This window comes from Pyxicephalus adspersus, chromosome 5, assembly GCF_032062135.1.
Source record: "Pyxicephalus adspersus chromosome 5, UCB_Pads_2.0, whole genome shotgun sequence".
Taxonomy (NCBI): domain Eukaryota; kingdom Metazoa; phylum Chordata; class Amphibia; order Anura; family Pyxicephalidae; genus Pyxicephalus; species Pyxicephalus adspersus.
The window spans coordinates 138654142-138667136 of record NC_092862.1 but is presented as its reverse complement, the minus strand read 5'-3'; the positions used below and the strand labels follow the sequence as shown (position 1 = coordinate 138667136).

At 36.7% G+C, this 12995-nt stretch overlaps 1 protein-coding gene across 10 annotated transcripts in view; it reads right to left on the bottom strand.

Annotated features, from left to right (window-relative positions):
- The window catches only part of DYNC1I1 (dynein cytoplasmic 1 intermediate chain 1), a 237304-nt gene that overhangs the window by 31061 nt on the left and 193248 nt on the right, over positions 1-12995 (bottom strand). For all 10 annotated transcript variants that reach the window (XM_072412905.1, XM_072412903.1, XM_072412913.1 and 7 more), the window contains one exon: positions 5393-5518. In XM_072412905.1, coding sequence (XP_072269006.1) covers positions 5393-5518 — 126 coding nt within the window. The remainder of the gene's footprint in view (positions 1-5392; positions 5519-12995) is intronic.

Genomic DNA, 12995 nt, shown 5'->3' with positions numbered 1-12995 from the left:
TATACAAATGAATAGTACACCTCCAACATTCACAACCACAAGATGTGATTATTGTACAATACAATAACATGCTATACCATTGTTTCTAAACCAGGGTTCCTCCAGAGGCTGCTAGAGGTCCCTGAGCAATGAGAAATTTGCGACTCTCAGGTCAGTTTAAGTGACACCAATGATCTTTTTGGACTATCTGTAAGGGTAACATTCTTCCCAATGGCCAGCAATGTAAGAGGAATTCTTTCTACTGACCACCACACCAATGTACTGCGAGCTGTGGATATAATAATTATAGCCGGGGTAGCACATTGCCTTCATTCTGCACTAGCTGTGGCTAGTACAGATGGGCAATTTTTTACTCTTTGCCCAGTGTGTTATGCACTGAGCACATATTTTTCTGTATTTTTCTGTTATGTCACTGTCATTGGTGTGGTATTTGTGTGCCACTTTTGATGGAGGATGCTATTCCTTTATGGGCTAGCCCTGAAGTCTTGGGGAAGACTTTGGCCTTATGGTCAGGTACTCTCCCTTACTGGGAGTCTCTCTTCGGGAGAGCTCCCAGCCTAGTATCTGTTGGGATTGCCTATGCAGTCCCATAGAGAAAGGAACCTCGGTCAGATGGGCTAGTAGGCCTATTTCAGCTTCGGCTGGATGGTCTTAGTACCCAGCCCGTCAGAAACCTTGCCCCGAGGGGTCTGGGGAAACTGGGTTGCCCTTCCTCTTTAGAGGAGGGATCACAATGGTACCCCAGTGCACGTTTTTTGTGTGGTGTTTTTGCACTATCACTTTTTTTTCGAGCACAGGGTTTTTGTTTATTGGATCACATTCCGTGAGATTCGATAAAAAAAAAAAAATTATAGCCGGGGTTTCCTGAAGCCCTGAAAGTTATTTAAAAGGTTCTTCCATGGTCGAGGAAAATTGCTCTATACAAAGAACACTACACATTCAACATGACCAGCCATGGGACATGAGCATAACAAAATGCCTCCTTCACCATGACCAACCACAGGACATCATCATAATACAATTCTAATATACTCTATGCATCAAACATCAATTTATTAAAAATATATGTATATAAGTAAAAATATATATATGTATAAGTATGTTGGTTAGGTATCAACCAACTTTAGTGATATATTATATACATTATAACAATTCTTAGTTAGAATCTTTTTAGGGGTTAAAGTAACAAAATTAGCATTTTATTATTTTTATATATGAAAACTCGAAAACTTGACTAGCAATGAAAGGATTAAAAACCATTACATTTTTATTCCCTGTATGTAATAATTTTCCTCTAACATTATAAAATGCATCTGTCAGACCATTTAGATTACATGTAAATTTGACAACACCTTCCAATGAAATATTACATTGATATTAGTATGATTTTACAGTTTGTATAATGTTACAAATCATTTCCACATATGTAAGTATATGGAAACGGTCTCAGAGGATAAACAAACACTCGCAGGAAAAATGTCAAAGTGAAAACGCCAACCACCCTAAATCATGGAAATGGGGTCAGTTAGCCCATGGAAAAAAACATGCATCGGTTCAAATCTTATTCAAATATTTTTTTTTCTCCGTGGAATGCTTCATCCGGGGAGGGTTTACAAGGTAGCTGTAATACGCTGGAAATAGTTGTGGTTTAAAGGGTGACTAAACACAAAGTGGGAGCTGATCTGACATGTAAAACTATTCAGAAACACTGACACCATATACAGCGATTTCCACTTTACAGAAAATATTCAGAGAGATGTTTTTTCTTCCTTTTTTTCTTATCTATAAATTTGATTGTTTGTCCCAGGCTGCCCTTTTATGTAAAAATGCTTACTTCCAATTGCCTGTAAACCATATTAAATCTACTTGTAAATTGTGCTCTGTGCTCAATCTGACTAGCTTGTCACTGTATAGTAAAGGCAGTATTTATAAAGCAGGGAATCTGACATTCCCTCAAACATTCCCTGGTGGAGAATCAATTACTGCCATTGAAACACTTGGACTTAAATTCCCTGCTTTATAAATGGAGCCTTAAATGTGGTGCACAAGAAGATTCCTGGCTTCATACTAAACTATAGACAGACAAAGGCTGATGGATGCAGCTCTGTATTCATTTTTAAAGCACACCATGTACCTGAAAATCAGTTTCTATCTGACCATTGCAATTCTCTGTACAACAGAACTCAAACTGAAGAAGAGGCAGCACGAGGAGCCAGTGAGATAAGCTGGAAGGCTTATGTGTTCACTCCCTTTCCCCCCATATTCAGAACATTTCCAGGTCACTTTCACCTGCACAACATCCCAAACATTCGCCCCTACCTGTCCCCAAAGACCACCAAACTCCTTGTACATGCTCTTATCATCTCCCGTCTGGACTACTGTAACCTCCTCCATTCTGATATTCCACTAACCCGACTCTCTCCTCTACAATCTATTATAAATGCTGCAGATGAATGCTCATCACGCACATGGCTCCAAGACTTTTCTAAAGCTGCCCCGACTCTCTGGAATAGTCTTCCTTGTCCTATTCAGATTGCTCCTACTTTCTGCTCCTTTAAAAGAGCCCTTAAAACTCATATTTTAAAATTTACCTACTAATTTTCTTCTTCTGTCTCTTAAACCCTCACTACTCACCCACCATTCCATATCCTCCCTCCTATTGTATGCCTCTTCCCCCCCTCTTAGATTGTAAGCTCTTCGGGCAATCTCTATTAAATGTACAGCGCTGCGTAATTTGCAGAACAAATCAATGGTTATCTTGCATGTCTTTTTTACTTTATTTCATTTTTTACTGTGTGAGCCCCCTCAGGACTGATACAGAACTACAAACAGTGGAATTCAATTGTTGAACATTGTTCAGAATATAAAGTTTCCTATTCAGGTTCTTAATTAGAATGCTGTGACTTAGTCTTAGGCTACGTACACACGGCTAGTATTGGAAGAAAATCCCATGTGTGTACAGCGCTCGTCTGCCATCGTTCATGGATCCGTCCTGGCGGATCCACGAACGGCGCACGACTGCAATACAAGTGAAGGCGAGAGTGTGCAACAGGGTGCCGCTTGCTTGTTCTCTTCCCTCTCCTCTCAATAAAGCAGAACAGCGCTGTATGTACAGTGCTCGTTCAGACTTTTGACAATAAAAAAGATTGTGAAAGATTCTTTCCAATGACAACTATGTTTTTGTGCTGTTTTTGGCTAGCATAAAAATAATTACTAAAAGCCTATCTATCTAAAACATGTCCTGTGGTTTTTTTTTTTTTTTTTTTTGATGAACACCCTGATGTAAGATATACTCACCTATATCTGCTGATCACGACATTTGCCAGCACCATTTCTGCAAGGGATGATTAATCCAGATGACTTTACTGCTGCGGAGTCCTCCTCTGTATCCTGAGGGCACCCCGCAACTACACAGTCAATAGAAAATGTCCACATCAACATCAGGTCCACATAATGGACACCTGATGAATGACTATGGAAATGAGAAAATTTGGCACTTGAACATTACAGCTTTAGGTGAGTGAAAATTTAATAGAGAGTGGAGTGTTTAATTATGCCTGGATATGTGCTTTAAACAAGTACCCGATGTGCTTAACCCAACTGGAAAAGAAAGGTCGAAATGACATTGGAATAAACTTGAATCTGCAAACTATTTACATATAGTGAAACAAGCTGTTTTTTTTGGGTGGAACTGCTATGAATATTATAGCTATTTCACACCTCCCAAAATTTCCCCAAGCAAAACATGGATGCAACAAACAACTTAACGAAGTCCATATGTCACCCACAGCATTGGCACTTCTTCTTAACTTCACCCCTAGGAGGGTTTGACAATAGAACAAGTCAAAATGAATACAAAGAGTAACAATAGATATGTCAGGGGGCTACCATGCCCCAGACAAGAGTGGAATACCAATATAAGATCTTTAGTAGCTGCACTGTGACCACAAAAAAAAATAATCCCAACAGATTTCCTAACGACATGCTTGTACTTTCCAGTGGGCACAAACCATGGGTGGTATTAAATTATATATCCAGGGGCAAATTTATGTTAAAAATACTCCCATCATTAAAACTGAAATGAATCAATAGGAGATGCTACCATCACTGTTTCCCATTTTCCTACCTAACAAGTCTTGGGCACATGGTCACTGCTGATCACTATGCAAAGTTTTTTTATCAATAGCAATAGAGATTTTTTATCAATAGCAATGAGATAGATATCAAAATGCAGATCCTTTTTTATAAATAATCTAAAACATTTATTATTGCGCACTGTTGGGAACTGTTGTTAGGTTGAAGAAAAATCTAAACATTCCCACACTGTGAAAAGGAAACACTTTTATCAGTGAACCTGGGTGATCCAAAAAATCTGGAATGGATATGGTCTTGGATTGAAAGCATGAAAGCAAATGACTTTAACCTTTAACTTTAAATGTCAAAGTGGTACATTTAAAAATACCTACTATTTTAAATTTCCCACCTGGTCTCGCCTCCCAGTCCTGCACGCTCGCACGTCCCATGCCCGGCCAGCACCTGTGTCCCCTGGTCTCGCGTCCCCAACGTTCACACGCCGGGGGCGCAGATGCTGGGTGGGCATCACCAGGCTACACAGATGCCAGGCGGGCATCGCTGGAGGATGCAGCGGGCATTGTTGGAGAGTGCCACAGGCAAGTGGGAACCAGGTAAGCTTTAAAACTCCATTACAATTCCACCCCGAGTGTGGCTCAGGGTTACAGCTTTTGGAACTGAAAATTAACCCCAACTTTTTCAAGTAACCATTATATCAGTTTTGTCTTGGGAGCTTGCTGCTGCACTATAAATGCAATTTCCTTGGCCTAAGTACATTCTGAGGAACATCAGAGACCAGCCTTAAGTCGTTGTCTTGCAAATTTGTTCCAAGGTCAGTGACCCAGCACCTAGCATTTCCAGAGGGAGAAATAAGCAGTGCCCGGCCATTATTTTCTTTAACTGGTTTTCCGTTTAGTGTGGTTTTTAAAATGAAAAACATAACAGGTATTTTTTTTTTATAAGGAGGTTTGGCATGGCAGCCACTATGTGTCTAATAATATTGTAAAAATGTATAAAATATGAAATTAGCTATTTTGTGAAAAGCTGGCATACTTGGGACAAATCTTCAAATGCTTGCAATTATGGGATCCGTTTACCATGATTTGCATGACCTATAGGCACCAGCTTGTACAAAGACTATGCTTCATACTGTTCAAAGTGGTTTAGAGGTTGGTAAGTACCCTTGCAATGCTGCAGTCTTGGGTCCAGTTTCTTACAGGATTGCATGCAAATTATTTACAGGTTTTTTTAAGGTTACCTGGCAAATTATTTTTTTTTCTTTGGACTGTGAACAAAATCTTGACACAACTGTTTGTGTTACCTCTCCAACATCATAAATCCAAATCCGACCTTCGGAATCCCCAACTGCCACCTCTCGGCCACTCTGAGCCCAGCGTACCCGATTTAGCGCAGATGATCCTTCCACGGTTGTGCTTGCAGTGGGAACCTTTAATTTTGCAGAACAAAAAGAACATAAATATTGTTACTACGATTGCTGAGGCCCACAGAGGCCATTTTTCCAAGTAGTTTGCTCATATTAACTTTTTTTTTCTCTTGAGATACAGTATACCCACTTAGATAAGTTCACCACCCCCTGAAGACAGCTTCTTGTAACATAGATGGCTTTGAGATGGCAAAACAAGGATTTATTGTTCTGTAATCACATTCCCCACTGCGCTACGGGAGGGGGAAAAAAAAATCAACGTATATTTTCCGTAGTAAAAGGGCAATGAATGTAAGCCATGAGCATTTTTTCCATGTAATGTGCAAGAAATATGCAAGGAAAACCACAAAAGCTCCCATCCCATATACAGGTATGGCAGCTATTATCTGGAAGGACGGGGACTTGCAGGTTTCCGAATGAGAGTTCCTTCTATATTACAAAAATGCAGCTACTTGCACCAACCAAATAGTTTTTTTTTTTTCATTGTTCTGGTGACTGTAAGCTAGATTAATGAGCTGTGCTAATTATTACTGCTCTTGTTTAAATAAGTCACTGTGTATAACTTAATAATTAGACAAACATTAATGCAGCACTGCAATAATTAAGATGTCATTAGATGTATTTTTTTAAATGAAATCCCTGTACAGCTGGTTTGCAGTGAAAAAGAAACAAACAGCCCAATCAGCTAGTTAGTTCATATGCTGACAAGCAGTTATTATTGGCTGGTTCATTTTTATTTAGTTATTTATGGCTTGAGTTCTGTTTTAAAGTATTTATTATTATTAATATTATTATGCAGTATTTATATTGTGCCAACATATTACGCTGCACTGTATAAAAAGTCCATAGTCATATCACTAACTGTCCCTTAAAGGGGCTCACTATCTAATTTCCCTACCATAGTCATATAACTTTAGTACAGCCTAGGTCAATTTTGGGGGGGGGAAGCCAATAAACCTAACTGCATGTTTTTGTAAACATATAGGCAATCTAGATTGAGTATATCAATAGTAAGCAGGTGAGCTGCCTTTATGACCAATATGGAGGATCAGGTTTGACAAGAGACAACATTGGTATTTACCATTGGCTACATATATCTCTTGATCTACTGATCAAGCAAAGCATCAGGAATACCTCTGGATATACATTATTAGCTAAATATCTGTAAAGACTGCTTATCTAGCACTTTTTTATTTGTTAAACTAGTTATTACATAACTGCAGTGAAGTATAGCAATCATAATTTTTGGGTCATAGTCATGGAGAAATTGGTCTGATTTATTAAAGTTCTCCAAGACTGGAGACAAGAAAATTATGAATTAACCTGGGTCCCCCATGATGATCTATCTTCACCAGGAAAGCCTTATTAAATCATTGCATCAACTAATATGTATAACATACTGCTGACAGTCTGTTTGTAAATAAAGAAATAAAAATACAGGCCTGGACCTGCAGTGACAATTGTTAAAAAAACAGGGATAGAAAAAAAATTGTTAATAATGTTTTAATGTGTTTTAAAATAGTTATTATCTGATAGGGGTGTTCACAGACCGATAGGTAAATTGCAGTACCTTTAAAGTACAACTAAAATTATTTTCTTTTGTTAGTTTGTTAGTTAGCTTATCAAACTGTATCAATTATTGAAATAAAAAAAAATAGGAAACTTGTATTATTCCACTTTTTCTTTTTTAATTTGTAAAAAATATCTTGATCTTCCTTAAACTGCTCCTAACACTGCATACTCACACTTACATGTTAAGCATTGATCCACCCATTGAGGGTAATTTACTAAAGAAACATAGACTGTTCAAATACTAAGGTGAATTATAATCTTACAGGGAAAGATTCACCTAGATTAGTGAAAAGTGGTTATGGATCACTTTGTAAAGAATAACAAATTACATGCAACAAAGTCTAAAAACAGCACATGCATGTGATTGGATGGTTGACGTTAGCAGACCTTTATCTCATTTACTAAGCTAAGTGACATATTACTTAGTCATACTGTACAATATAGCACAATCTATATGTAGTCAAATCGTAAATATGGGTGTAAAGACCCAGAGTAAAGGTGGGTGAAGCTAATTTTACAATATGGGTGTCAAATAGCTAACTGGTGAAGATTATACTCACTTATTCAAGGGTAGTAACATGTGCGACTTTCCAAGCCCTGGGACCACCATCCCATATTTTGTTTTACCACTTAATCTTGGGGTGTCAAAATATGGCCCGGGGGCCAAATCTGACCCGCAGCATCCTTTTTTTGGTCCCCAAAGGAATCCTAAATAAGAATTGCAGCTGGCCTGCTGCTGCATTGTAATAGCGCGGCTACTACAATTCCCGGCATCACTCTTGTCTATAAACCAGCGGCTCTCTGCCTATGCGTGGCCCCACATTAGAATGTTTTATAGATGCAGGGCATTGTAGTAGCGGTGCTATTTCTGTGAAGAGGGAGTTCCAGCTACTCATAACATTAAGCCTTGCATTGGACTGTTTTCTGACGCAGGGAATAGTAGTAGCTGTGTTTTTTCAGTTTCAAGTTTGGCCCGCGACTTTGTCTAAGTTTTTATTTTTAGCCCACTGTGTATTTGAGTTTGACACCCCTGACTTAATCTGTTGGTTTAAAAAGACAACTTCTTTGCATTAAGACTGCCTGTCTACTATAATTTTGAGTGTCTCTGAATGGCTCCTGCACTGCATTGCTCAATGCCTGAACACTGAGTCTGCATACAGATCCGTGTGGTTCCCATTGAGAATTACAGGTGGGCTCCTAATGGTGCTTCTCCTCCAACCCTCATGGCTTACTTTCATTACGTTTAATATGTAAGGTTTACATTACATTGTTTTCACAAAGCAACAAAAGCAGAAAGGAAAATTCCATTACAGTTTCAAATTTGCAAAATTGTATTGTGCAGGAGATCTGTGACACATTTCTAAAACATTGTGACACATGTTTATTTATTAATTCACACCTACTATACTGCATATCCAGGGGAATGACATTGTGTTTTATATTATACAATGGTGTCACCTCTCTGCCCCCATACTGCTGACTGGACAATGAAGAAGAAGCAGAAAGTCTCTTGGACTTCTGATTGACTTAAATGTTGACTAGCCTCAGTTTTCTGTATAGGGATTTTTTGGATAGGAAAATTTGTATTCACTTTAAAAGTAGGTAGTAAAAGGAAAGAAAGTACAACACAATAAATCTTACAACGTGGGAAAAGTCTAAAAATACATTTAACCTTAAAAAATTCAACTGTGTACAATCATTAAATTGTATCTTTTAGTTTTGGATAGAATGGGGAGAGGCAGCTTAGAACCTCTTCAAGGTTTTGATGGTATAGGGGGGAGGTATGGCAAAATGTCTGGCAGTATGTGCTTTCCATCTATTTTAGAAAATTCTAGGCTGTAAAATTGCATCTGCTACATTATGTCTTTCAGATCTAAGTAAATGGCCTCAAAGTGTCAGATGAATAATAATAAAAAAATATTGTTTTTTAACTTAGTAATACATTCTTTCTTCCTGTTGTTTTAAAAATACATGTTCAATTGCTCTTTCATAAATCCCTTGTATCATTTACAAAGAACAGCATGATCCTAATGCCTGTGGCTACAAATCATGCTCCATTCTAAATGTCTTTATTTGTAGCCACCTTATTGTGCTGTAGAGAGCTGAGACTACAAGTGTAGCACCCCTATTCATAATACACAATGTAATGCAAAACACAATGTAACACAATGCAGCTGCTCTGCCGCCCTCTAGTGTTCAGCTAGAAATAGTGAAAACCTCCGGAAGCCCTTAGTGTGGCTGCATAAACAAAAACACTTCATAAACTTTGGCTGCTGCACTGGGCCTGATTTATTAAAGATCTGCAAGTCTGGAGAAGATAGACTATCACGGGGGAACCTGAGTGATCCTGCACACTTAGAATGAATTTCTTAAAAATCATTGGCACACGTTTTCATTCCTGCACCAGATCTATTTCAGGTCTGCTGTATCACCCAGGTTCCCTCATGATAGTTCAACTTCTCCAGTCTTGGAGAGCTTTAATACATCAGGCTCATTGTGTGGCTGCTGCCTCCTAATCCTGGGTATTATTGTCAGCTCAAGACTCCTCAGACGATCGGGAAGTTACAGATTATGTGATCACTAAGACACTAATATTACAGTTATCACATGCAGACAGAAGACTTCACTATAAAAAAAAAGCAAAAAAAATAAAATAACTCTTTAGACTGCTATTGCATCAATTAGTACTGCATAATCAGATAGTACTGCATTATATATTTATATATTATATTATATTAAATATAATGAAAAAACAGCAAATTAAAGCCTAATGTATTCAAAGGTGCAAAATAGTCACTTTTAATGTTCTCCAGTAATGATGGTGTTAATAAAACTTTTTAAAACCCCAAAACCTATTTCTGTAACTCTAACACCAACCAAGCACTGAGTAAGGTTTCAGTATTGCTTTGCAATAATTAGTCATGTATGAAAAAAAATGAAGGATTGCCAAGCGGAAACATAATTTCTAAGATAATTTCTGGACGGCCCATTATGATAAAAGAGTCAAGAGCTGAACATGTCATCTCTCTACTATAAACAAATATCTGTTTATGTATGATCAGCTTTTGAATTTACATTTCTATGATAAAAAAGACACCAACTGGTTTTATATATCGGGCTGTGAAAAAATGACACCATAAAAAAGACAAACAGCTCTTCCATATCACTCAGTAACATTGCTCATTGTCACACTTTTATTTTCTAAATAATGCATAATTGGAGCAAACAATATCGCTGGACCAGGCTGGTGCAAAGCAGGGAAAAATATGGAACCACTTAGAAAAAAGTAAGATGGATAAATGGGCCCTTTTGTAGTCGATTGAATAAAAGTTGTAAAAAAAAAAATGCCAAAGTGAGCCGGGCATGAGTGGCATTGCAGGTTTGTCAGCAGTCGCCAACTGTGCAGTGCGCGACCACTCAAAACAGGAAAATGTAGCGCTAAATATAGTGGGGGTTTTGTGTGACACATTAATATTGGGATTCTTGCAGCTTCTTTTTGTCAGAGCCAGTTCGGCTGAGGCTGTGCAACTGAATCTTTGATGCCCAGGACAATGCTCCCAGCATGCCCAGCCATACATTCTACAGAAGGCTGACAAACAAGTACAATTCGCCATGTGAGTTAAACTACTGTACTGACACGGGCCTTTAGCAATTGTTTGAGGTAGCAATTGGAAGGGGATGAGAGTACTATTTTATTTAATACAAATACTATTGTACTGTACTGCATTCAACTGGTTGCAGAGTGCCTTCATGTCTTCATGCCAGGTTTTTATAACATGTTATTTCATAGTGGAAGTGATTTAAGCTCCCGACCATAAAGTGTATTTATGTAAATGCCATGTACCAAGCTGTTCGCTGGGTCATGCAGCCAGAACAAAGGGTAAAATAAAAGAGATCAGTTAACCCCAGCAGTACGCTTAGCAAAGAAGCCCTAATCGGAAAAATATGAACAAATATAAACTGTTAATACGAATGACCCAGTAAAAAACCATATATTTACTGCGGGACTACAAAGGAGAAGGCGATTACTTAACCACAACGCTATATTTTCAAATGAGCCACACTATAAGTAAACATATTCTATTTTACTATTTTTTTTGTACCATAAATTTTGCAACAAGAGTTTGTTTGCAACAAGAATACAAGTGAAATCATTTCACTTAACGATACAAAGTTATCTTAGCTCCACTGGGTAATATTGCTAAATGTAAAGATTTGCCTTAAGTGTACTATTTTCTATTATTTAGGCTATATATATATATACACATTAATTTAAAATAATATAAAAGTATAATAATATAAACATATATTAGTAATATATTATACTATACATCTACATAAAATTAATATAATTGTATTTATTTGAATTTTTTTAATATATAATTTTCGAATTTTCCTCTATTATAATAATAATCCTTAATTAAATTTTTGTTTATCATAAATAAAATGGTGGCAACTGAAACTAACTATCACCAATCAGTTAATTCATTTTGTTTTTTTCAGTCTTCATCTTGGATGAGTATAAAGCTTCAAAAGCAAATATAAATGCAGCTATTTTGTTACTGAAACCTCTATTTGTATTGGATGGGTTGTCACATGGTTATTTTAGCCAATTACGTAAATAAATAAATATATTTCACCAGCAATGCTTCTTTCATTATTTGCCTGCCTTTCCATCATAATACCATAATCAGTTACCATAAAACCTCAGAAAATGACATTATCTAAAGCCTTATTATTTAGAAACTTAGACATGCAGTAGTAATTGAATAACTTAAAACATGCCGTGTAAGCTGTGGAGTCTATGAACATCGAGCTGTATTTTTAATGTGCAAGAAATGCGTTCTACCCTTAGAAAAATGTTCAGCCATTAAAATAATTCTGTTTGGAATTTCATGCAGGTTTACTATGTCCCTATTAAGTATTTAATAAGTGTGCTTGCCCTTTGTTTGGAAGCCTACATACAGTATTCATCTGCTAGCCTGCTAGCAAATCACCATTTCATGTCCCCACTCCTATTGTATGCTGCTTCCCCACTTCTTAGATTGTAAGCTCTTCGGGTCAGGATCCTCTCCTCCTCATGTATCACTGTTTGTCATTTGCAACCCCTATTTAATGTACAGCGCTGCGTAATATGTTGTTGCTATATAAATACTGTTTATTATTATTAATAATAATATTAATCAAGAAACATGTCAGACTCCTAACTATAAAACTTTAAAGTTTCAAACATCTCAACATATTTAATAATTATAAAAAAAATGTTCAAATTTGCAAATACTAAACAATACCGTCTTATACATTTACACCCATATCTTTTTCTAAATACTAATAAAATATTATGTACAGTTAAGAAAAAAAGGTAACTAATATTATTTAAAAGACTACTGTAAAAAATTGTCATTAAATTGGTGATAAAAATTAATATATCCTGTGTTTAATAGCTATAATCCAAACAAGTTTTCTTCTCATTGACCATTAATATTTATTTGAAAAATTCCAAGGTTTATAGCTGTATAATACACACGTTTTCTCAGATATTAAGTGCGCATTTATATTTTCTTAAATCTGCAAATCCTTTACAGTATTAAAAATTAGACATAAAAATTTTATCAAGAGTTTTTTTTTTGCCAGCTCACAGGTTACTTTTAGTCTAATGATATACCTAAAGGACATGGTTAGCTATATAAAAAATAAATACGTGAGTTGCCTTTCTGCATATCCTCCAGCTGTATTCTCACTAATTAAGAAGGCTGCTGTACTTCCTGCTTACAACACATCAAATGATCTTACAACGCTCATTTCAGATCTTCTTACCTGTCCTTACTGAGGGAAAAAAAAGTTGTAAAATCCTAAACAAGTTATAAGTAAACTATTTTAAATTTTACCCTTAGATATCAATATAGCA